The sequence below is a fragment of the Triturus cristatus genome, chromosome 8 (genome assembly GCF_964204655.1).
Source record: "Triturus cristatus chromosome 8, aTriCri1.1, whole genome shotgun sequence".
In the NCBI taxonomy this organism is placed as follows: domain Eukaryota; kingdom Metazoa; phylum Chordata; class Amphibia; order Caudata; family Salamandridae; genus Triturus; species Triturus cristatus.
This window is the reverse complement of record NC_140591.1, coordinates 462,436,047-462,462,613: the sequence shown is the minus strand read 5'-3', so window position 1 is coordinate 462,462,613 and position 26,567 is coordinate 462,436,047. Positions and strand designations below refer to the sequence as shown.

At 45.7% G+C, this 26,567-nt stretch overlaps 1 protein-coding gene across 11 annotated transcripts in view; it reads right to left on the bottom strand.

Annotated features, from left to right (window-relative positions):
• SETDB2 (SET domain bifurcated histone lysine methyltransferase 2) overlaps positions 1 to 26,567 on the bottom strand; it is a 617,221-nt gene that overhangs the window by 69,251 nt on the left and 521,403 nt on the right. For all 11 annotated transcript variants that reach the window (XM_085621901.1, XM_085621902.1, XM_085621904.1 and 8 more), the window contains one exon: positions 6,023 to 6,399. In XM_085621901.1, coding sequence (XP_085478027.1) covers positions 6,023 to 6,399 — 377 coding nt within the window. The remainder of the gene's footprint in view (positions 1 to 6,022; positions 6,400 to 26,567) is intronic.

The following is a 26,567-nucleotide window of genomic DNA, read 5'->3' as shown; positions in this document are numbered from 1 at the left end:
GGGTTAGGGGAGGGGTACTATTGTTCTTTCCTTTTATGTTCCTAGGGCCTCTTTCTTATTCTTTGTGTCTCTTGGCCTTTTTTTTTTTTTTTTTTTTCATTTCTCCTCTTTTTCACTTCTTTTGGGAATTGTTTAATAGGTTCCTCTCTATGCGTCCTGGTGGTACAGATTACAGGGGTGGATGTTTCTATAACGTTTTTATGTTGCAGCGGGCATAAATCTGTATTGGGGGGCGAATTGTATTGCTCATTGTTTACCCTCCTTAATGTGCGTCAACGCCAACGTCCCGCCTGCATAGTCCTGCCTGTGAATATCCTGAGCTATGGTAACCCCTTGCTTTTGTATTATTGGATTGTATGGCATCAGATCCTGTTCCTTCCTAAAATTCTAAAAGAAACCTCTTTCATCCTGGTGCCGATATGGTACCGATAATATCCTGAGTTACGACGGGGCATTTGGGAGGCGGGTTGTTGCACTCTTATGGCTTGATTGATTTGCTTTGACCGACTCTGTACTACTGGCCGGCTGTGATGGTTTCAGGCCCGGGTTTGTAACTGCTTTATGTACCAATAAAGGTTTACAAAAAAAACCAAAAAAAAAAACATTCCCACTCCCCGGCACTCTGGTCATCTGCTCATAAACTTTTAAGCCTTTCGGTTCCACCAAATGCAAGTATATCCTTTTCTTCTGTTCTGGAAGCATTTTTCCCTCTTCATCAATTGTTGCTAAATATTTGAGGAAATAAACCTTCCATTCAACCCGTTTCATGCATGGATTTCCTCCTGCAGGACAAAATGCTTGTGGGGGTTGGAGTGAACAGTTCTGTGTCACCATGCTGGTAATAGGCTAATACAATTGTCACTACTACAGGACACAGTTTCCTTTCTTCACGCCTGGTAATGGGACTAATTTACTGAACCCGTCTGTGAATCTCCAAATACTTCAAAAAATGGCAAAATGAGGCCTCTTGCTGTCACGAGTTGCTTGACCGCAACTGCTCGTCAAGCACCAAATCCCACAATGTGTCAATTGTGAAGCCCAAACTTTGACCACCTGTAATGAACCAATATAAATATCCAATGAAGATGAATCAAGAGGGTGGCACGCTTATCCACATTGTGTGACCTCGCACTGTGACCTCTTGCCGCTGTGCCTAGTTTACGCAGCGTTCTAACACTGTGTGATACGCGTGATGCTGTGGCAGCTCTCCAAGTCTGTAGTAGTTCCTGGCAGCTTGCAGCATGCCTAAGATGCCGTGCAGAGTAGAACAAACCAAAGAACGCCCACAGCGGTTTTGGGAGATGCCCCCAACCATGTCCATCTACCGTAAAGAACTGTCAGCGGTAAGGCAGTGTATCTTCCTTACACACGCCACTTTCCCGCAAGGTGCACTTTCCAGATACCAGTCACCGGATCCACTACTGCAATGTAGAGATTCCAAAATTAGTTGTATAATAAATCCACTGCACAGATTAGAATATTTTTCCATCCTTGTTTCTTGTATCAAATACATAAATCCATGTTCCTTACGTCGTGGGTTCACTGGTGTTCCAGCCAACTGGTCGCCAAATTTGTAATGGAATGTCCACACGTAAAAATATAAAATTAGATACTTTATCCCAGTTGGATCACCAAATACAACATGAGCAGTAAAAGCTGCATCCTGCCTTCAAGCAACTCCTCCCAAAGTTCTACAAACCGCAGGAATGTAGAACATCAAGAGAAGCACCCTCCAGAAAATGTCAACACACTGACAAATATAAAAGAGAACAACATTTGCAAAACATAACTGTGGGTAGTTGGGTTTATTGTGATGTGCAGTATTCTATGTAACAGAAAGCAGCATACCCTTTAGCCTCACTTCAAGAGGGACCAGTACAAGCTTTTGAATACCAGGGTGATATGATCAAATTCCCACTGTAGGAAATGAGTCTACAACTGCAGAGTGAATGATGGGCTTTATATGGGCAAGATGAGATGCCTGTGGGTAACAAATTGCCATAGTCAATCTTAGCGAGAATGAAAGGTTGTACTACTAATCAAATGTGTTAGGCCAAAGAAAAGCTTATGGTTTTTTTATAGCATGTAATATAGCACCAGCTTTTGAGGCAATTTTCTTGATGTGATGAACCATGCAGAAGTTTGAATCTAGCCATATTCTAAGTGATTTTGCCACTGATAAAGTCTGAGAAGAACTCATCAAAGCCAAGTTCTGTCACCCAGGTTTAAGGAATCATTGTGTCATAAAGAAGTTTGATTAAGATAAACTTTACATCATGTTTACCTTCAGGATGTTATTATGCATACAGTTTTATATTAGTTGACAATGCAGCTTCATTGTACATATATGCTGCACGGAAGTTACCTGTAGGAAAATCTGGCTATCCTCAGCATATCTTTAGCCACTCCCGACTCTCCTGTCAAGTTTCTCAATGGCTCTATGTAACGAATATAGGTGTAGAGCGTGTCAGGCTCAAGGAGTCATTCTAGTTCATAGTAATGGAAATCAAAATGTGAATGGACCATTTACCTTAATAGGATGTTGACGCTGTACTAGAGTTGAGCCATGGATAACCAAGTTAATAGATTTTTCTTCTGAATTGAAATGCGTTTCAGTAGAGCTACCATGTAGTGTTGGGAGATTGTTCCAGTTGATGTCAAAATTCTCCTAGTAGATTTTCTGGGTGTTCACTCGTTGTTGCTGTTCAGAATTCAGTGAATTCTGCTATGGAAGTTTTGCGAGATCTAGGAAGGTAAGATAGCACCATGACAACTTGTTTGCTTCTGAATTTTGCAATATTTTATGTTTCCTCATTCCTAGAAATGTCCCTATTTCACTTGTCTATGATGCTCTGCTATATCTCGAAGTGAGAGGCTTCAATTGACCCAGGGGCAGCTACAGCAACCTGGTAACAAAAATACTTTCGTCATTACTTTAGTTTGCATTGAAAATAGTTACCCTATCTTTCACAGTGGCGCAGCTGGTTCTGGTTTTTAAATTCTTTAATTCAAATCAGAGCTGATCTTATTTCCAGAAAAGAAGGCTACTGTTTATGCAGAATTTCTAAATTTGAATTAGTGGATTGGCTTGTTGACTAGACTTTAAAGAGAGACGCACTGAAACACTTCTGGGGGCCAGAGATCGACTTGGAGAGCCAGAGATCTAGCAGAAAGCTGTGGCTCTATTTATTCAGTAAGCTGCTTCACAGCTGCGGCTTCCCAGCAGTGTACATGCAGCTTTCCAGACCGCCCACAGTACACCACGCCATAGGCTGCACCCTCCTGGAAAACGTGACGGCCACTTGGTGGCTTGCTTGCCTGTTGCGTGTGTGCTTAATTGAGAGCAGAGTACGAGTCCTGTTTCGAATAAATGAGATGGCAGGCAGCGTAGTCAGAAGTGTAAACATAGCCTTTAAACCTTTAACGCAATGACAGAGCTGAAAGGTGCCTTGTGGCTATACCGGACTCAGCTGCACCTCTTCTTCTCTCATGCTGTCCTCCTCTTTGCGTCTGGTTGTCGCTTGCACAGCTGTGCCTTTGTGACATCTGACACTGGTGAGTAGCAGGGTGGGGAGAGGTGTTCCACTGGACTATTAAACTGCTGGAGTGCTGTGAGGGTGACCTGCCCAAGCCCAAAGGTAACAAAAGGTGGAAAGTGACAAATAACGGTGGCAGCATTAGGCTGAGCCTGGTAGATGAGAAGGTGGCCGGACTAGGTGTTGGGGCGGCTTGCATCTACCCAGTGTGCTCCCCCTGCTTCTCTTGTGGGTCATCCCTCACTGCCAGATTAAGGGTTACACAATAATTTAATAGTGCAACAGCACAATAGAGCACTAAAATGAAGTTATTAATCCATCATTAAAAATGATCTTTGAAAAGCCTTTTAATGAGAACTCGCAACTCAAAATAACTTCATGCAACTGGTAGGATGGCCAACCAGGCGTCTCACCCTCAGAAGCGGAAAAGACTGTTTGTCACCCCTCATTGAGTCACTGTACAGTAATCTGTGGTTAAAAGTTAAACTATCAGCCAACTGGGTGACCTCTGAAAAAATCTACAATCACAAACAAAGGATTAAAACAAGGCTGTATTCTTGACCCCATACTTTTTAATCTATACATGGCAGATAAGGAAAGTAATTTGGTCACCCCTAGGACCGGCTACTCCGCCTGGCAAAGAGGAAAGTACAAATCTTACAATATGCAGATGATATGGTTGTACTAGATGGCATCCAAATTGCCCTTCAGAGCTCACTCGATGCGCTTGAACGATATTGTGTAGAAAATGACAACATCATTAACCTAACAAACACAAAAACAATGATCTTTACTTGATATCTGATAAAAAAAAGGGCACCTGCTTTATTGGAGGCTCATGTATAGGAAAAGTAGAATGTTTTAAATACCCTGGCATGATGCTTAATAAGAGAGGTAATAGGAAAGCTCACTTAGGTTCTCTAAAAACGACAGCGAAGGACTGGATTTGCAGGATGGGCCCATTTAAGAGAAATTTCACATGCCAAAATACCAAAGCCCTGCTAACAGTGGTTGCAAGTCTGATGCCAACAATATCTTATGGCCCAATTTAAGGACCGACTCAACAAATGGTTAGACAAACAACAATGCATCTGTTATCTAGATTGCACATGCCAAGCTCAAATTAGACTGGAATTTAAACTAATAAAGCAGGACTTGGTCATGAGGGCAAAATATGTCTCGTACTGTCAAAAATTTAAAACAAGCCCTCTGGGCCAAATTCCAGGAGACTGGCTCGTGTGGAGCTCATTTTTGGCAACCTCTATTGAGGCTGAGTGCAGAGGACCTAATATGCAACAATGTATCAAATAAAATTACATCAAAACTATTAATTAAATCTGCAACGATAATCTCAGCTGAGCAGGACATCAGGGAGATAAGAGTGAAATCTCATGGTAGTGGGGCAGTCAATCTTTACATCCCAGGAGCACTCCCTGAGTATTTGAGTCTGTCTCTTTCCAACTACTCAAAACACTCGCTTATGAGATAGCGCTTTGGCCTCATTCCAAGAAGGTGCTACTGGTATGGCCGAAAGAAGGATGAAAATAATACGCAATGTAGATGGTGTGGCCAAGCGGCGCAGATGTGATCTGTATATGTGAAGTCTTAAGACCCATTAGGCCTGTATGGTTTTGTCCAATGTTTGGAACCCTAAATGTGAGGACTTGTATGGCAGCTGTTTTAAATTGCTTAAAAGTTGAATCAAGACCGTTATCAGGGCGCTTCTAAAAGTTTATGAAAGAAGCAATCCACAATTCATAAGGCCTATTAATGATTTCAAAAGGAATACAAATAGATTTGCACATGCACATACACTGAACACTTTTTGGCCCCTGTGCATTAGCTATGTTGGATCAATATGGATCAATAGTAATGACGAGATGACCCACAGGGCATGGTGATAATACTGGTTTGGCACGTTGGAATAATAGAGCACAAAGCTCTTTTTTCACATGGAGCACTTTGATACTGGGAGATTCATGATGGATTAATATAGTTATTTTTTATCTAAGCGTGCAGAGACATAATGATTTTAATTAATCGAACGTCAATAACATTCTATTCTGTATTACAAACAAATACTCAATTGTATTTCCTGTAAAGAGACAAGACGTTGGCAATGTAATTACTATGGGTTTCAACACATTTGGTATGGGAGTTTATCTGACAGTGTTATCCAATAGTAGGTGGTATTCCTCTTACCCCTTCTGTAAAGGGCAATATCTTATTACAAACTGTTTTTGATTTCCCAGGAGTAATAAATGAAAAACTAGGGAATATCAGAAATGTTGTGCAAACAGGGCTGTTTAACAGCACATCTTCCACCAAGTGGGAATCCTCCAACCTTTTGACATTTTAGTATTACTGAGTTCAGACACTTGGCATGGTAGGCCCACAAAGATTCAATTAAACAGTGAAGGTAGGCTCACCATAGAGGTTTACAAGTTGGTTGCTCCCAAGACTTCTAACACAAAATGCATACTTACATTAAGGAAACGGCCCACGTTCCCTTCTAGTGTCGCATCCAACATGTATGTATTCTGATCTTCAATTGAATTGTCCGAGGAACAAGCTGAGCTTGCTGGAGGTTGAGAATAAGCTAAACGTTCTTCACAGGTTGAAGTTGCTTGTTTTTGGTCTATAGTGGGATCCGAAAGGGACTCACATTCAAAGTGTCTATTCACTGAAAAACTGATTACACTTTTGTTATCCAACATGGAAGTCCTCTCACACTTGTCATGTTCTATCCCCCGAAGAGACTGTCTTTTTCCTTTACTTGAAGGAATCTGTGATGGCAAACACACTGAAACTCCCTCAGAATCTTCATCCTCCACCTCCGTTACTTGTTCTTCAGAGTTTGAGGCTGGCAAGAAATATTTAAGACGGTTAAGTAATAGCATACGTGTCCTAATCAAATACATGTTGTTAAACACATTCACTCTCTGCAAAGAAAAATAGTTATTTAAATAGTCATAACAACACTTTAACATACCTTTGTTGTCTGTTAGGTTCAAGATGCATAAATCCCTTACAAACATACATAGTGATTTAGTAAATTATTTCAGTGCATGCCTTAACTGAATGTAAAAGAACTCAATGCAAACTTAACATTGATCATTAACAATCAATCAACAGATCACTTAAGTGAATCATCTTTCTAAAGGAAGTTGAAGTGTTTTCCCACGAAGTGACTGATTTGATTGATATTGTATTTTCCACTATCACGTAGCATGAGCCATTTACAGTTCTTCAGAAAGGGGTGATTTCCCAAATCGATTTTATCCACACTCAGTGTGGGAGGATATGCTCAGACGTGAGTCCCTTGCTCATTGCACCATCAGGATTCAGGCAAGCCGGGCCGACGAAGGCTGTGATGCCAGAAACCGGTCCCCGGAAGCTTGTTTCCTTCCCAGTATAAGAATTGGCTTGGTAGTTTGGTTTGCCCTGTTCCCATCATGCACTGGGACAGGTACAGACTAATTTGCATGTAGCCAGGTTCTGAGCTGGGATGGTGCAGTGAGCTAAAAAACGGTGATGGATTAAAACCATGATCTCTTGACTTGGTAAGAGTATTCTGCATCATTCAGAAACTCTGTCCATCACCACCCCCTTTTTCCCAAATCGATTTTATCCACACTCAGTGTGGGAGAGTATGCTCAGACGTGAGTCCCTTGCTCATTGCACCATCAGGATTCAGGCAAGCCGGGCCGACGAAGGCTGTGATGCCAGAAACCGGTCCCCGGAAGCTTGTTTCCTTCCCAGTATAAGAATTGGCTTGGTAGTTTGGTTTGCCCTGTTCCCATCATGCACTGGGACAGGTACAGACTAATTTGCATGTAGCCAGGTTCTGAGCTGGGATGGTGCAGTGAGCTAAAAAACGGTGATGGATTAAAACCATGATCTCTTGACTTGGTAAGAGTATTCTGCATCATTCAGAAACTCTGTCCATCACCACCCCCTTTTTCCCAAATCGTGATTGATACCAGAAACACAAAAGGGAAAATCTGAGTCAAAAACTGTCAAGAAGAAGCCATTAAGGGAAAAAAAGCAGGAGAGGAGCAACATTATGGGAGGTTTAATACTTACTTTTTTCGACAAAAAAGGGTTAAGCATGAAAAATTAATCAAAAAAAAGGTCGGGAATTTTGTGAAACCTGCAAGTCCTTCTGTATCACATATAGGCCATCACAACATAGTCTGTCAAAAAACATATTTACCATCAGTAATGATATTTCTAGTGGATACTATTATCTTCCCACAGATTCCTCACCTTAAGAATAAACTCTGGATGCCAGACTGGATCAGAAAAACCTTTCTCCCAGCAACAGCTCTCCGGTGCGGCTATCGGACTCCAGCTGTGGCTCCACCCACCAGCATGAGAGGTCATCGGATTCTATATGGGTCTTTCTAGTGCACTAAAGTCAGTTCCCAGCATGAAACTGATAGTATTGCAGACTTCTCACCTTAAAAATGAGTGGGAAAACAAAACTGCCCTTCCCACAGAAGGTGGGACTGAGTAGCACTGCGTTAACACGGCCCTAGTGAAATATTCCTCACTGCATGCCTGAGCTGTTAAGCAGTTATGTTTAGCAAAGATATGCACAGAAGACCAAGTGGTCACCTTAAAAATATAATTTACTCAAATGCCGCAGTTAAGCACAGTAAATGTCACCATGGCCTTTATAGAGTGTACACAATTGAGCTGAAGGATCGTTCTTTCTTGGCCAAGGTGTAATCAATCTTTATATAAAGGATGACCCAACATGAAATCGTATGCCTGATCACGGCTTTGCCTTTCTTGGCTTCAGCAAAGCCCACAGTTCTATATATTATGGTCAATGTAGTAGGAGACCCAGATCCAATCTGAGTAATCTCTACACTGCCTTGGTAGCATGCAGAGGAAAGAAAGATGGTAGTTGTAGGAAGTTGGTTTCTGTTGCAGTAACCCTCCGTCCCCACTTTGAAACAAGTTACTTACCTGTAACTACAGTTATTCAGTATTGGTATCTTTCATAGATTCACATGCCTGAATCATTCTCAGTCGCCGTAGTGGGAGTCCCACGGTACATATATAGCAAAGTAGTAAGAAGTAAATATTACATTTCCATAGGCTATTATGGTAGCAACCATATACTCTATAGCCTATTAGTCTCCTTTTACAAAAAGGACCAAACTGAAAACTCAGCCAATCAGCACCCTCTAGAACCATCCCAAGAGAGGCTGAGTCCCTCAGATTTTCCATCATGAGTGGAGTCAGTACTGTATCCTAGAGGTGCCTCTCCGGGGAGGAGGGTGGATTGCATGTGAATCTATGAAAGATACCAATACTGGATAAATGTAGTTACAGGTAAGTAACTTGTTTCTTATCCAGTATTGGGGTATCTTTCATAGATTCACATGCCAGAATCATAATAGTAAGCAGTTCCTTATCTGCATGCATATACATACATACATATATATATATATATATATATATATATATATATATATATATATATATATATATATAAATTCACTGAAAAAACCATAGGTTTTAGGGAAAGTTATAGTTAGTTGGACATTTCACTCGTACAAAACCAGAGAAATTCCCCCGTTATAGTTAGTTCAGCTAACTATAACTCGCGCCCCCGCAATGCACTGCTGATGACGTCACATATTACATCACTCATTACATGGTCAGTGACATCACTGATGACATATCAAATGACATCACTGATGACATCATCCAGTGACTGTGTGTTTCTGTAAAGTTTAAATATGTTTAATATATATAGGGAAAGGCGTCTTGAAGAATGAGTGGGTGTATAAGTGCCTGAATGGATGATTTAGTAGGTGCGAGACTGACTCTTAAGTGAGTGATTAAAAGCATCTTACTGAATGCATGGGTTAGTGACTAAACTGTGTGAATGTCTGTATCCGTCTGTCTGTTGGTGTGTAAGCGACTACATGGGTTTGTGAATAGCTGCATGAGTGTCTATATGGGTTATTGATTGGTTGTCTGAGTATCTGTATAGGTGCCTGATTGTTTGTGTGGGTGGGGTGTGTGTGACTGTGCCTGTGCATAGATGTGTGAGTGGGTGATTCACTGGGTGCATGGTTTCAACAGTGCATCTGTGATGGACTGTATGGGTGGGTGAGTGTGTGTATGGGTGTGTTTGTGAGTGACTGTGTATCTCAGTGGTACATGTGTGAGTAACTACATATGTGAAAGGCAGTATATACGTGTGTTGGAGTATATAAATGGTTAGAAGTGGGAGCTTGTGATTGTGAGAGTGGCTGTATGGATGAGTGTGTGCTTGTATCAGTGATTGTATAAGAGCGTAAGAATGTGCTAGTATTTGTGTGAGTAATTGAGCTGGTGTGTGTATAACTGTATAGGTGAGTAAATGGCAGTGTGATTAAATATTTACATGACTGACTAGCTGTGTGAGTACCTCTATGGATGAGTGGTGGTGTGTGTGTGTGTCTATATAGGTGTTTGAGTGCATATGATAGTCGTGTATTGTGTGACCATAACTATGAGTGACTGTACGGGTGAGTGAGTGGATGTGTGTGTAAACCTATGAATCAGTGAGTGGGTATGTAGTTATTGGTGTTGGAGTGTCTATGGTTTTGAGAATGGTAGTCTGTAATTTAGAGTGGGTGTATCAAAGGTTATATTAGGGTGTGAGAAGATGCATCAAATTATCACATGGATGATGTCATCAGTGATGTAATTTGAGATATCATCAGTGATGTCACTGACCATGTCATGAGTGATGTAATATGTGATATCATCAGCAGTGCATTGCGGGGGCGTGAGTTATAGTTAGCTGAACTAACTATAACAGGGGAATTTCTCTGGTTTTGTACCAGTGAAATGTCCAAATAACTATAACTTTCCCTAAAACCTATGGTTTTTTTCAGTGAATTTCAAAGGTTTTTTAAATGCTAATTTCTAACTATAACGCGGCTGAAACCTATTTTTTTTAAGTGAATTTCAAAGGTTTTTTAAATGCTAGTTTCTAACTATGCCTACAGAGATAGGACATGTGAAGAAAGAAGAAAAAACGCACAGAAAGAAGCAAAAGAAATGCAGAAAGACGCAACAGAAAAAAAGTCCACAAAGACGAAGAAAAGTGCAGGAAGAAGCATGACATGTGCAGAAAGAACCAACAGAGGAGCAGAAAGAGGCCTTGTTGCAAAATCATCCTGTGCCCACATATTTTTCAGATAGGTACTGGTGCTAACTGACTGACTAACCAGGCCTACAGCCAGTGCTATGCTAAAAGACACTTGGAATACAGTGAAAACACCTACATACACTAGGGAACACTATGCGTTGGGGTATCCCAGTGATTAGCATGACCTCCTCTGTTAGGCCCTAGTACATAATAGGGCAGGGGGATTAAAATTACCTCTAAGTCAGAGGTGCAGAAATATGCTACTTTAACTAGTAGGCGCATTTGCAGAGTGGTGGAGAAATGGTGCTGGGTGTCCAACCAACGCTTAGGAATTCCGCTGCGTAGGACTTACAGGAGGTACAACGAGGGACTTTTGGCCCCCAAACTCTCTCAGGACTAAACTGGACTTCATCCCCCATCACGTAGTCTGCCACGAGGCACGTTTGCAGAGTGGTAGAGAAAGGGGGCCATGGCCTCCGAAGATGTTTTAGCAATCCCACTGTCTGGGACTTACTGGAGTTAACAAGAGGGCTAGTTGGCCCCCAAGGACATCCTTCGGGGCCAACTTCCCAAACTATTACCTCGAGTCAGTCCCACACAGCAGCACTGGTAAGTACTCGTACCAGGCCACGCCCACTTTGCCCACCACTCTACAAACGAGCTCCCTGGCACGGTCTTGGATGGGGATTGACGTCCCCTTCACTGCTGGAGGTCCTTTAGGGGCCAACTAGCCTACCTTTTACCTCCAGTAAGCCCCACACAGTGGGATTGGTGAGAGGTAGAAAAAGGTCATGCCCCTTTCTTCACCACTGTGCAAACGCGCCCCATGGCGTGTTTTAAGTTGGGGGATAAAGTCCCCTTGAATCATGAGGGTCCCTGGGGTCCAACTAGCCCACCAGGTACTTCCAGTAAGCGCCACAGAGCTGCGTTGCAGAGAGGTGTAAAAAGGGGCGTGGCCTGGACCATCTCTCTGCAACGCAGCCCTGTGCGCTTACTGGGGGCACCTGGTGAGCTAGTTGGCCCCCAGGGACCCCCAGTATTGAATTAATTCCCCAACTTAAAACGTGCCACAGTGCGTGTTTGCCGAGTGTTGCTGGGAGGGGGTGGGGCCTCCGGCACGATCGCAAGTGTTTTAAAATTATTTTTTTGGGAAGGGTGACTGTGTGGCCCCCCTTCTTTTTACTTTTTTGGGGCCTAGGGACCCCATCCCCCAGGGCCTGACCCTCATTAAAAAAATATATATATATTAACCGGAAGGGGGCCGCGTGGGATCCAATCCCATGGCCAATTCCGGACCCCGGGGACCCCATCCCCCGTGGCATAGCCAAATATTTTTTTATTATTATGGAAGGGGGCTGCGTGGCCCCCCTCCTCAGGCCATTTATGGCCCCGGGGACCCATCCCCCGGGGCCGGCCTTTGCATGTTTTTATTAATTTTTTTAAATAAAATTATTATTGGGGAGGGGGTAGCGTGGCCCCCTCCCGGGCCACTCCTTGCCCTGGGGAACCCATCCCTCGGGGCTGGCCTCTCATTGGGGACCGTGGGGGAGCCCCAATGCCCCCACGGTCCCAGCCAGCTCCCTGCCTGCTGCGGGAACCGGCATTGCTTTTCCACACAGGGAGCTGCTAACATGCAGCTCCCCGTGTGGAAAAGCAATCTGGTTTGGATTTTGGAAGAGAGAGCAGGTTTCCTGCTCTCTCTTCCAAAATCCAAACCACAGTTTGCTATGACAGGGCAGGAGCCGCGAGGCTCCCGCACTGCCACAGCAAACAGCAGCATCCCGGGGTTGGGCACCCCGGAACACTGCAGGAGCCGGCCCTGGGGGGTGGCAGTCCACATGGCCATCACTGGCTTCAGGAGGGGGGCCATGCGGCCCCCCTCCCATCCAAAGCACATGGGGGGTGGCGGTCACTGGGGGGTGGCGGTCCCCAGGGCCATCACTGGCTTCAGGATGAGGGCCATGAGGCCCCCCTCCCATCCAAAGCACATGGGGGTGGTGGTCACCGGGGCTCGGGGGTCCGTAACAGACCCACAAATGAGCATTTTAGTGCCCCGGGGAGGTGGCGGTCCCCGGGTGTGTGGGGGGGCTTGAGCCCCCCCACACAGGTTTAATTATTTATTTAAAAAGCCCCATGGTAGTGGTCCCTGGGGCAGCCAGGGGGAGGTGCATGCGCCCCGCAAATAACAAAAGCCCCGGGGGTGGCGGTCCCCGGTGCTTGGCCCACCACATATTTTAAAATTAGCCCCAGGGAGTGGCGGCCCACGGGGCTGGGGGGGCTGCATGCCCCCTGCTACTAATTATTCAAGCCCCGGGGAGGTGGCGGTCCCTGGGGCAGTGTGGGGGGGATTGGGACCTGGCCCACCCGGGGGCTTCAATACCACGAAGCTCGGGAGCCCACGCTTCATTTTTAAAAATAAGATTTCGGCTGGATTCGCGCACCCAGCGTGAATTCGGACGATTTGTTTTCTTTTTTTAATGCTTTTTTTGGGCCCTGGTGTTCCTTGCGGGACCCCTGAGCAGGTCTAGGCAGTCAGGGTGTTTCTACCCTGCCCCCTTTTCTTGTTTTTTGCATTTCTTTTTCTCTTTTCTTGTGACTCGGTTCTACCGAGTCACAAGATGGCTGCCAACACTTCCTGATTTGGAGTGTTGACAGCCAATTAGAATAAAGATTGTAATCGGGAGGGTGCGCGGATCCACCGTGCCTCTGAATATCAAAACTTTTATTTTCTCAGCAACTACTGAACGGATTTACACCATTTATAAAAAAGGACTCTTTCTGAACCAAGGGCTTCCTTTTTGCCAAATTTGGTGTAATTCCGTTCAGCAGTTCGGGCTGTAGCCGTGTCTAAAATCTCCTATGGGAATTGACATGGAGAAAACACGTTTTGGGACCCCCCTTTTTTCTCGGCCCCTGCTTGCCGAATCACCCCGAAACTTTCAAGATAGGAGCTGACCAGAGCACCCCACGAGTTTTGAAAATTTGGCGAGGATTCGCCATCCGGCGCCAAAGTTATTGAGAAAACAAAAACTGATTTTCCGATGGAAACTATGTCCTACCTATAACTACCCACTGGCGACCGCCAGTAGGAGATATATATATATCTCCCTGCTGCACAGTTGAGACAAATTAGTTCGCACAGCACAAATCACTTTTTTTGCACAGGGTTTCAAGTTTTAACAATTTTTGTTAATTGCTAAAGGAATCAGAGATCGTAGGGTGACCACTGTTAGGTTCAATGAAGTCATCACTTCCTTCATTACCAGCACTTATTTGAGGATACTGTTATGCATCGAGGCATTGGTTCAGGTATTAAAACTAAGATTTTGATCAGCCAACAAACATGATACATTTTAAATGGTATTCATACATGTATTTAATGATGTATTTATATGTATTTATATGTATTTATATAGTCATGTATTTATATATTTATACATCTATTTATAGTTTGCTGCTTTGACAAAATGCATTTACGCATATATTTATTTTTGATCATGTATTGTATCAATATCAATGAACACAGTGGGCAAATAATGCTGATGGTACCCGCCTTTGATAGATCAAATGAATGTGGCTACCAACTTTATATATTATTATATTCTGTTACCCTTTTCAAATAGCACTGGTCACTTTAAGAAAATAATCACATGGTATAATATTCAAAAAAAGAAAAAAAGTGCAATGTATTTAAGGAAACTGTCATGGCTAACAGTGCGTCATGTGATCAAGTCCCCCGTGAGGGACGAAACGCGTAATGGCTGTTGCTTCATTTTGGGAATTTAAATAAAAGACAGCAACCGACAAAATTTGGTGGTCCGCGCTCTTTCTTTGTGCCTTCGAGCAACGGCCGAACGAGAAAGAGTCTGTTCGGATATATATATGCCACAGAGCAAACCATCTTGTACTACCTGAAGAAGGCGGAAGCTGAAACGTTGTAGTGGAAATATATTTTTGCTCTTTGGTGAATCTATCTGTTTGAGTCACTTCTTTCTTGGATATTTTATTTCTTTGTGACTCATTGTATCCTTTGGGATCCAGATTTTTGCCCTGGCTGGCTGTTGTTTTCTTGTGATCCTTCATCTTCAAGTATATATATATATATATATATATATATATATTCACTGAAAAAACCATAGGTTTCACACATGTTATAGTTAGCTGGACATTTTACTGATAAAAAACCAATGAAATTCCCCCGTTATAGTTACTGTAGGCAACTATAACTCACGCGACCGTAATCCTCTGCTGATGCTAATACTGTATTTAGACACTTATTTGCCCATGTCTTCTTCCATTAAATTTTAGCTATACATATATTACAAATATTTTTTTTTCATAAAGACACATATGTCATCAGCAGAGGATTACGGTCGCGTGAGTTATAGTTGCCTACAGTAACTATAACGGGGGAATTTCATTGGTTTTTTATCAGTAAAATGTCCAGCTAACTATAACATGTGTGAAACCTATGGTTTTTTCAGTGAATTTGCAAGGTTTTTTAAATGCTAATTCCTAACTATAACGTGTGTGAAACCTATGGTTTTTTCAGTGAATTTGTACGGTTTTTTAAATGCTAAGTTACTTTACGCCATTTGTGGCGTGCGCGCCCACTTAACGCAGTTCGTTCCGTGCGCGCACAGTGCGCTTCGCGCACCGTGCGCGCACAGTGAGCACGCGGTGCGCTTCGCGCACCGCGTGCCCACGTTACGCTAGATGGGCCATGAACGCACGATGCGCTTCGCACACCGTGCGCACATGGAGGTCATATGATGAGCATCGTTGTGACAGGTAAAATATATGTTTTGTTTATCTCTGATGAGCCATGCACAAAAGGTGCCCTTCGGGCACCTTATGCACACGGGGTGGGGAGAATGTGGATATTTTTTTATTTTTTTTATTATTTCTTACCGTACGCGTACGGTAAGCGTAATCGGCGAAATTTTCGAAAAAATTAAAATTGCCTTTTTTCACTTGGGGTATCGTTGGGGACTCCCTCGACATGGCTAGGTGCTTGGGAGCTGTGTAAACAGCCCCTTTACATGATTTGCACTTTGTTTTTCAACCCCCTGTCAGAGTGCGAGAGAGAAAATGGCGGCCGCCGCTTCCTGGTTTCGACCGATTCAAATGTTTACTAAGATCTAAGGGCCAATCAGAATCGCGCTCGCGCACGCCACCGTACGCGTACGGTAAGCGCACCGTAAGCTGGCTCAGATATATATATTGATTTAAAGGCTATTTTCTCAGAATCTACTGAACAGATTTACACCAAACCTACAAAAGGCACTTCCTTGACCTGAGGACTACCTCTCTGCCAAATTTCAAGTAATTCTGTTCAGCCGTTCGGGCTGTAGCTGTGTCTAAAGGTCCTATGGAAAAATGCATGGAAAAAACGCGTTTTGGGACCCCCCTTTTATCTCAGCCCCCGCTTGACAAATCCCCCCGAGACTTTCAGGGTAGGAGCGGAGCGTAGCGCCCCACCTATTTTGAAAAATTCGCGAGGATTCGTCAACCGGCGTCAAAGTTATTCAAAATAGAATGTTGCGGATTTCCTATGGAAACGTGGTCCTAACTATAACTACCTACTGGCGACCGCCAGTAGGTAATATATATATATATATACATACACATGCATAAAATGTAGACGTATGTATGTTCATCAGAGAAAAGCACACTTGCGGACGGTGGGTAGTGCTATAATACTCTTACATTCAATATCAATCCAAAGATCAAAGATTTGAACTTGAAACAGTGCATAGAATAAGTGCAGTATTAACAAGCAAAGTAGAAAAACAAATATGCATAGATACAATTAAGAGATATAGACTGCATCCAAGACATCAACTAATAAAACCTCTCCTGACAGAGGTTTACCTTAAGAAAATAAGTTCCTCAACACTGCCTTTCCCACCGATGCGTCAGCACGTTGTGATGATTCCAGGCAGTAATGCTGCGTAAACGTGTGCATCGTTTTCACGTCGCAGCTCTGCAGATTTTTTCAAGTGGCATTCCGGCAAATAGAGCAGTTGATGCTGAAACTGCTCTAGTGGAATGCCGTCTTACAGTTCTTGATAATGGTTTGCCAGCCTTGTCATGGCAAAATTAAATTGCGCTCGCTATCCACCTGGCTATGGTAGCTTTAGCGACTGCAGTGCCATGACAGCTTTGAGCATAAGCTATGAACAATACATTCTTTGCAGTCTTGCGCAATGTCCAAATCTCTGAATTCAAAGAATTCAGGAGCCAAGCATGCAGTTGCAGAGAAGCTTGCTCCGGGTGACGCACTTGGCCCTTGTTCTTTGTCAACAGCGTTGGTGTTGGCAACAGACGGACGGGTTGAGATTCCGATAGAAGGAGGAATTCCATGTACCAATGCTGTCTGGGCCACCTGGGGGCTATCAGCAGAATGGGGCACCGTTCCCATTTCATCTTCGTGAGGACCCTGGGTATCAGAGGAATGGGGGGAAAAGCGTATGCATAGATCCCTGACCATTCCCCTGTGAGTGTGGAAGAGGGAATCTGCTTGCAAAGAATCGGCATTTGCAGTTGAGCTGGGTCGCAAATAGGTCCAGTGCTGGTTTCCCCCAGAGTGCAAATATCTCGTCCAGCTGTGCTTGTTCCAGCTCCCATTTGTGACAGCTGTCGCTCGTTCTGCTCAAGGTATCCGCCAAGGTATTCCGGAGACCCAGAACATGTTCTGCTGTCAAGGAAATATGGTGGAGCATCAGCCAGTTCCACAACTGTTGCGCGCCTTGTGACAGAGTTAGAGATTTTGTGCCTCCTTGTTTGTTGATATAAAAAATGCTTGTGGTGTTGTCCGTCCGGATCGACACCAACGGCATTGCAATTCCTCTTGAAGAGACCTCATGTGCAATTGAGTTAGCGGCACGAGATCTATTGCGGAAGAGAGCATTCCCAGTAGAGATTTGAACACTCTCACAGAAACACACTTTTTTCTATACAGCTTGAGTGCTAATGCTTGTAACTTTTGTTGCCTTTCTTTGGAAAGTAAAGCTTTGTTCTGGATGGTGTCCAGCTTAGCCCCCAGAAATGTTGTTATCCGGTTTGGGAAAATTGAAGATTTCTGAAAATTGAGTGAGAGACCCAGTTTGTGAAAAATAGTGAGGCAATTGTTTGTTGCATTCTTCACTAGGCGAGAAGATGGCGCCTTTAGCAGTCAGCCATTGAAGTAAGGGAATATCTGATGACCTTTGCTTCTCAAGGCTGCTGCCACTGGAGCTAGGAATTTTGTGAACGTCCATGGGGCTGATTTGAGGCCAAATGGAAGGACTCGGAATTGATAGTGGGTACTAGCCACTGTGAACCTCAGGAATTTCCTGTGTTTCGGATGAATAGGGACATGGAAGTTTCATCCCCGAGATCCAATGAAGTCATAAAATCGCTACTGTTGAGGCGTTGCAGGATGTCTGAAAGAGTAACATCCTGAATGTTTGACTCAATTTGTTCAATTTTCTGAGGTCTAGGATAGGCCTCCACTCTCCCGACTTTTTGCGAATGAGAAAGAAGCGGGAGTAAAAGCCATTCCTCCTTTGGGAAAAAGGGACCGTTTCTATTGCCCCTTTCTGAAGCATGACACGTGCTTCTTTTTTGAGTATGTTAAGGTGATGGGGGTGTGATCCCCTGGGAGGGGTATTGGGAGGTTTTTGGATGAATTCCAATGTGTGACTATGAGAGATGAGATCCAGGACCCACTTGTCTGAAGTGATGTCTCGCCACTGGTCGATATGCTCAGAGATTGCCGCACCATTCGGGGGGAAATGAAAAGCAGCTGGTACCCTGTTGTGATCACTGCATGCGGCCGATGTCACGGCCTTGGGATCCCGGCTTTCGTTTGGAGCCTTGCCAGGAGAAACCAGCTGTATTCGCTTGACGGTAGGATTGCTGCTGATATCCTTGACGGTTTTGCGGCTGGTAGGTCTGATAGGACTGGGAACGTTGGTAAGTTCCCCTATAATTGGAGAAGCCCCTACCTCGGGCTACCCGAAAGGGCACCGTGCGGTACTGCAGGGTTCCAAGTGCCTTAGCAGTGTCACTATCCTTCTTAATGGCAGTAAGCGCCTCATCAATATGGCTGCCGAATAGGCTGTCACCATCATAGGCCATATCCAAGATCTTGGTCTGAACTTCCGGGCGGAACTTTGCTGCCTTTACCCACCCTTGACGCCTTAAAACGGCAGCGCCAGCTAACTGCCTGAAACCAGTTGTGGCAATGTCCATAGCGATGCCTATTATTTCTGACGCCGCTCGTTCTCCTTCCGTGAGTATTTTATTGTTTTTTTAAACTTTTTATTGTTTTCCAACAAACAGCATGGTATCAGCACATGATATATAGAGATAGCATTAATAAGCCCCCCACCTCATCCAACAGCTCCAATTGACATCCACATTGAAAATACCCCAATAGCTTTTATGGATCACATGAGAAATGTCAAGCCCTAATAAGCTTTAAACATGGCACAATACAGCGAGATATAAAGCATGATACAGAAAAACACAGGGGCCGGAGGGCCACTTCAGTACTAATTATGCGGAGGAGAAGCCTCCACCTCTGCCATCAGTCGGGCCATCTGTTCGGTCCGTTCCCTACGCAGCTCCACCGTTGGGGAGATACAGATGTCCCCCCTGTGTTTATTCCACTTTCCCCATTTATGGTCCCATTTCCTGGGGCAACCACGGCCCTTAAAGACCGATTTTTCAGCAATCATTGCTGTATCCATATCTCGTGCCCAGGCACCCTGGAGCGGGACCGCCTCCACCCCCCATTTTGTGCGATGCTTCGTTTCGCGATGGCGAATCCCATTGAGGCCCAAGTCTGCTCGCCCCCCAAATATTAAGCAGGCATAGGTGAGAAGATGGCGGGAGGAATTTGCCGCAGACTCTCGCCAGTTGACGGGCAATCCTCACCCAGTAGTCCTGAATGCGTGGGCAGTCCCATATTATGTGGAAGAAGGTGCCTACTTGATTGCAATGTCGGAGACAGAGCAGGTCGGGACGTCTACCTAGCCTAGACAGGAGTTTGGCGTCAAAGTACACCCTATGAAGAATCTTAACCTGCAGGAGTCGCATACGCATTGGGATGGCCACTCCGTGAGGGGAAGCCAGAGCGTCCCGCCAGTCCTCATCTTCTATATCACCTAAGTCTTTCTTCCAACTAACCCTCAACTTTTGCATTGGATCTGCACGATTGTTAACCAATTTCTTGTATGTAAGTGAAATGCCCTTATGATCCATGGGATCCAGTAATAACCGATTCTCCAAAGGGGAGAAGTCTGGAAGGGGGGCGTCTTTCGGCAAAGCAGCCAATACGGCATGGCTGATCTGTAGGTATCTGAAGGTCTCAGTTTGGGCCAGCCGGTACTTCGTCTGAAGCTCCGTGAACGTCGCTAGTTTCCCTTTCCCCCAGATGTCCCCCACCGTCGATATCCCAATAGTGTCCCACTTGTCGAACCCCGAACATCTACTGAGTTGTCCCAATATGTCGGGTTCCCATAACGGTGTTGCCTTTGTTAGACGCTTATTCCAGCCCAGTCGTTTGGTGACCGTATGCCAAGTTTCGACCGTGCGAGCAGCGGGGCTGATGAGGTGAAGCCTGCGAGGGTTGGGGTACAGCGATCTGTTGAAGCCACCCCTCCCCATGAGCCACTGATCCGTTCGGAAGATTGGGTCATCATGGGGGCCGAACACCCACCTATTAATAGCTATCAATTGGGATGCGTGATAATAGAGACGCAAGTCTGGAAGCCCTATACCCCCATTATACCAGCCCATGGTGAGTTTGTTCATAGCGATTCGCGGCGTGCGGTCTTCCCATAGTAATCTCCGAAGCGCTCCATCGATTTGAGAGAAATATGACTCAGGGTCAGGGTTGGGGGTATTCTGTAATACATACAGAAAACATGGAAGCGCAAGCATTTTCAACAGAGACGCGCGCCAGAGGAGAGTGAGAGATAGAGAGCACCAATGTGAGACGTCTGATTTGAAGCGGTGGGGGGGCCCGAGAAGATTACGTTCAAAGAAAAGGTCAGCCGCCGGGGTGACAAAAATACCCAATTAACGGAAGCCACTTGGAGCCACCGGTATTTCGTAGCCCCTTGGACTGGCTGGGGGAGTACCCCACACCGCATACATCTGGGATTTGGATCAGTTTATGTGATATCCTGAGTGGGCCCCAAAGATGTGGAAGATGTGAAGTAGCCTCCGCAGTGACCGTGCTAGAGATGCTAAATACAAAAGGATATCATCCGCGTAAAGCGAGATGCGTTCTTCGTGGCACGGCGTCCATTTAAGCCCCCGAATCTCTGGATCTCCTTGGACCCAGACAGCCAGGGGTTCCAGAACCAGGGTGAACAGTAGCAGAGACAAACGACATCCCTGTCTCGTGCCACGGTGGAGTGTAAAAGTGGCCGACCGATGGTTATTGACAATGACATGCGCTGTGGGTTGTGTATAGAGTAACCTGATGCAACGTATCAATTTAGGTCCAAACCCATGCGAGTCAATACGGCAAAGAGAAAGTCCCATTCTATGGTATCAAACGCCATAGCCGCGTCGAGCGAGAGCAGGATCGCGTCTTCCTCAAGAGTGTGGATTCTACCCAGGGCCCCGTGTACGCGCCGCAGATTTCGGGCCGTAGTTCTCCCCGGCATAAATCCTGACTGGTCCGGGTGAACCAGATCCGTGATGTAGGGGAGAAGTCGATTGGCCAGGAGTTTGGCCAGAATCTTAGCGTCAACCGTTAAGAGAGAAATGGGTCGGTATGACTTACAGTCCTCAGCCGGCTTATCAGGTTTGTGGACCACCACAATAGACGCCGTACATATCTCCGCTGGAATGTGACCTGACTCGAAGCACTCGGTATAGAGGTTCAAAAGGTGGGGGTCCAGCAGAGTTGTCATGGGCTTAAAAAGCTTGATAGGAAGCCCGTTAGGGCCCATCGCCCTGCCGGATCAGACATCGTGTACAGCTTTTTGGATCTCCGTCCCCGTGACATCCGCCTCCAGGGCCTCCCTGCCCTCCGGAGAAATGGTCGTCACCTCAATAGTGGCCAGGAGATCAGTCGACCATGGGGCTGAGACTCTGGGGAGCTTGTATAGACCCCTTCATAATGAAGCGCAAAAGCATCAGCTATCTGTTGAGGATCATTGAGGAGCGACCCCTCTGAGTTGCTATCGCATGCACCCATCTAGAGGCTTGCTCCCGGCGTTCCAGCCATGCCAGAAGTGTACCCGTTCTTTCACCCTGCCCATAAATCCTATGCCGGGTATAGAGAGCCCGCACCGCGGGCGTCCTTCTGGAGAAGCTGCCTGTAGTTTTGCCTCTTGGGTGTAAGGCTATGCTGAAGGGAGGGGTTAGGCTCATGCGCCTCCGCCTCCTCCAGATCTACGATGTCCGACTCTAGCTCCAATACCCTTTTCAATCTCTCGGCCCAGTGGCCCACCATAAGAGACAGTGCCCTTCCCTTAATTACTGCCCCAAAAGCCCCCCATAGAGTCACTGACGAGGCAACAGAGCCCACGTTTTCAGCAAAATAATGCTCTGCATCTTTGCGGAGGGCGTCTTTAATATGCGGTATCTTAAGCGCCCATGGCTGTATAGTTATGGATCCCGGTAGCCCCTTTCGCGGAAGACTCAGAGAAGCCCAAACCGGGGAATGATCGGAGATCCCACGGGCCAAGCAGCTCGACTCAGTAAACAGATGGATATCCTTGGCACGTGTAAAGAGATAATCAATTCTAGATTGGCTACTGGGTACCCCTGATTGGAACGTGAATCTCGTGTGCGAAGGGTTAAACTACCTCCATATATCCACAACCCCTAAAGCGTTAGCAAACTCAGACAGAGGCGAGCCTTTCGGCGGATCCTCCCGGGGTGGAAGACGATCTAAGGAACCATTCATTGCAAGGTTGAAGTCCCCACCCAACACTAACGCTCACGTCAAATCAAAGGGAATCAGATAAAGCCAGACAATTCCTCGAAGCCTAATACGGCCGGGGTGGAGGAAACGTGAGTGGATGACATGGGAACTACTTGTACAGGCGGGAAATTCAGCAATTAGGTGCATTGATACCAAAAACCAACAAACATTTAAACAATTTAAACATAAAAAACAATCCCCCCACCCAGCACAGACAGAACCCCCCCACCCTGCCTCCCTGCATGACGGGCCTGTAACCACCCGCCTCCCGCAACTTGCAGAGTGCCTGTCGCCCACCCTCATCAACTTAAGGAACGTACCCAACCCCACTCCTTAAAGCATAAATTAACAAGCATTTGCAATGCAATAGGTCTCGCAGCTGTTAAGAGTTTGAGCTATTGGCACTGTAAATGGCAATGCCTTTTATTTATGTGTGGGTTTTTAAAACATAAATAAAAGGCATTGTCATTTACAATGCCAATAGCTCAAACTCGTATAAATGCGAGACCTATTGCATTGCAAATGCTTGTTTTTTCTGTTATTTCTGTTGCAGTGATTTTTTTGTTGTTGTTAGTTTTGTGCATGAGGATGTTGTTTTTGAAGCAATGGTGTTGGTACAATTTCTTGGGAGGAGGAGAAGGGACGATGTTTGTTTCCCTGACAGGGGGTCCTTTACCCGACCAAGGAAGTCATCTTAGAATATGTAATGAGATTTAAACAGTAATCCGTTGGTGGGGTCCTGCGGGGATGGGATGGGGGTGTGAGGTAGGGGCTCTGTGGAGGGGAGGCGCACAGATGCTTTCAGAGGGCTTATTTGAAACTCAAAAAACAATTATTGTAGAATTGTAGACAGGAGTAACTTTATTTTCGGTAAAGCGGATGTTGGAGGCTGATGTTGAAAAATACCAATTATAGCGACACGTAAATTTGCATGTAATCTGCCGGGAGCCATACAGCCACCAGGGAGAATAGCAAGAAACGCTATTTATTTAGACAGTCGAAAGACAAGCTAATCTGCATGTGAAAGAGACCGCGCCGCTATTCACAGCCTGTTATTCACGCCTGTGTGCAAAAACTCCAGGAGGATGTGAAAACCACGTGACTGCCATCAAGCCTGGGCGAAACGCAAATATGGCATTTGTGTTAATTCTGTTAGCGAAATCTTCACTGATGTCTTTTAAACTATTTCGTTTTGTTTTCTTGTTATAATTCGCACTTTTTTTAAGGCACCGTGGTTCGCCACTAGCTGGTTGCAGATCTGTTAAGTGCATTTTATTAACTTGTTTTAAGAAGAACTTTAAGAATATTCTGTTTGTCCTGTGGCGCCTCCGCCCATGTTAAAAACAGATCAATGAAACTTTACAAAAACTTTTAAAACCAAGCAATCAGGGCAGTTGTCTCACGAGGTAATGTATATCCTTAAAACAAAGGGGCTGTTGTCGATTTTTCAAAATGTGCTCACTATCGCCAGGTAGTTCTCCACTTAGTAAAATGTTTTCGCAAAAGTTGACGAGGAGGGAGTGGGAGGGGGAGTGGGGGCGGAAAGACAAGCGCGCACTGAAGTTGACGAGGAGGGAGTGGGAGGGGGAGTGGGGGCGGGCACAGTGGTGCGGGACATCAAAGGGGCCCCGAAAGTGAAAGAAAACGAGTGCTTTCAGGCTGCCAAATGGTGCGCGCGCCCGGGGCACATGCACTGTAGTTGGAGGCCTGAAAGCACTCGTTTGCACTTCCAAAACGCGCTTACTATAAGTCTCGCCAGAGCAGCGCTAAAGCGCTGTCTCAGGCGAGACCTAAAAATCAGGAAGACTAGCCCCAGCCCGATGTCCCACAAATCAGAACACAACAACAAAATTAGCCCTGCAAGAAAATTAGTGGATTAGACATTCTAGATACGATAGCACCACCAACCCCAGAAAAACAGACCCAGAGTGTGAGAAGTTGGCCTGATGTATGATGTCACTAGTTCTAGTGTACACCTTATATCAGTCCAAATACCCTTATGGTGATTGGTTGTAAAGTCAACCTTATAGACCAGCTATCCTAGTGGTAGCATGGACAAGAGCAGTCTTAGGCTAAACTCTGAATGGCATGTGAAGCCAGCTGTGATACCATATATAATCCCTTGAATACCAAATGAAAGGACACCACAACAGATATATATAAAATAAAGTGTATTTATTCTAAGCAAACCCTCAGCACTCTTTATGAGATTAGAGGTAAGTACAACACAGTCTTATTTAAGCATACATTAAGTCACACAGGTAAGTAATACAGTTAGGCCCTAGGGGCCACGCAAACCATATACTAAGTAAGTGGTATAAGAACCACTGTCACGGAAATAGAATAGGCCTAGGCCTAGGGAATCGCTGGGGCTACACTACACTAGCGTTAGTTAGGAAGTGGGAGGCCCACGGGATTCGTGTGCAGAGTGGAAACACTCACGCGTAATGCGTAAAAGTCAATAGCAATAGTACAGTTTAGAAAACAGTAGATTTAGGACACTTCCGGAGTAGCTAGGAAGTTAAGACTTGAAAACTAGACACTAGGATAGTCACTATCCTGATGAGCACCGGAGTACCCAAGTTACCTAGCCCACAGGCTGCGGGTGCATAGGGGTGAAGATGCGTCGTTTTCGTCGTCGACTCCTATGGATGCCTGAAGAAAGATGCTGACAGGCAGTCAGTGAAGAGTGTCCGGTGGATCCCAAGGCTGGGATCAAGAAGAGAAGGAACCTGCAAGCAGAAGGGACAGAGTCAGGGTCACTAGCCAGTGACCACGTGGAACCAGGAAGGAACCAGGCGATGTCGTGAAGATTGCAGGTGAAGGTGAAGCTTGTCGCTGCAGCCAGGAGGACCAGGAAGCGTCGAGGACGACCAGGACCAGGAGGCGAGCTGTCCCACGAAGGCTCTTGCTGTCGGCGGCGTCGAAGTTGGACTAGGACTCACCAAGCCTTGGCAAGCGGAACCCACGAAGAACGAAGGACTTGCTTCTGGTGCAGACCAGGAAGGTCTGGGGTGCTTCTTCTTTGCAGAGAAGCGGGAGCCAGTCTGGAGGAGCCAAACCAGCGCAGAAGATTTCAGGGTGCGTCGTCACAAAGGCCACTAGCCAGCGGGCAAGCAACCGGACAGACGCGGCAAGCAGGAAAATGCTGAAGGGCCCCACGCAGGACTTGTGGAGTGTGGGGGGCTGATCTTCGGTGCAGATGGTGCTTGGGGTTGGGGCTTCTCAATCCCCGGTGCACAACTTCGAGGGTACCTCAGAAGCTGCGCTTTAAGTTACTAGCCACTTTTCCCAAGTAGCCGGTCCCACGTCGCTCGTCGCCTCCACGGATCTCAGCTCTGCTGTAGATGTGGATCAGGGTCGGAGAAGTCTGGAAGTCAAGGCTCTGGTCAGGCTCTGCAGTCGGTTCCTCGTAGAACGTGGGCAAAGCAAAGGGTAGTCTCTTGATGGTGCCTGTTTGCACAGGGTAGCCACTCCTTGGCTACAAGGGAGATTCTTCAGTCTTCTTCTTTCGTCGAATGTCGAAGGTCCAGAGTTTCTGTTCAGTTTTGCAGGTTCAGGATAATCTAAAGTCTTGAGGCCCAACTCCCACTCTTATACTAATCTGGGGGGCTGGGATACCTGCTAGGTCACGCCTTATGGGTGGGACCTGGGAGGGGGTGGTTACACCCACTTCCCTTTGTCCAGTTTCGCGCCAGAGCTGGGGCTGGAGTGCCCCAGCGCCGGTTTGAACTGGACTATGCAAGGAACACCTTGTGTGCCCCAGGCATGTCTCATTCCTTTCAGCCCACCCTGCCCCAATACACTAAAGGCTGTCTGGGGAGGTGCTATCACCTCCCCAAGCAGAAAACCTATTGTCCAGGCCTCCCTGGCTGGGATCACTCCCAGCAGCAGGAGGTCAGACTTGTGTCTGTGGCAGCAGCATCCATTTTGT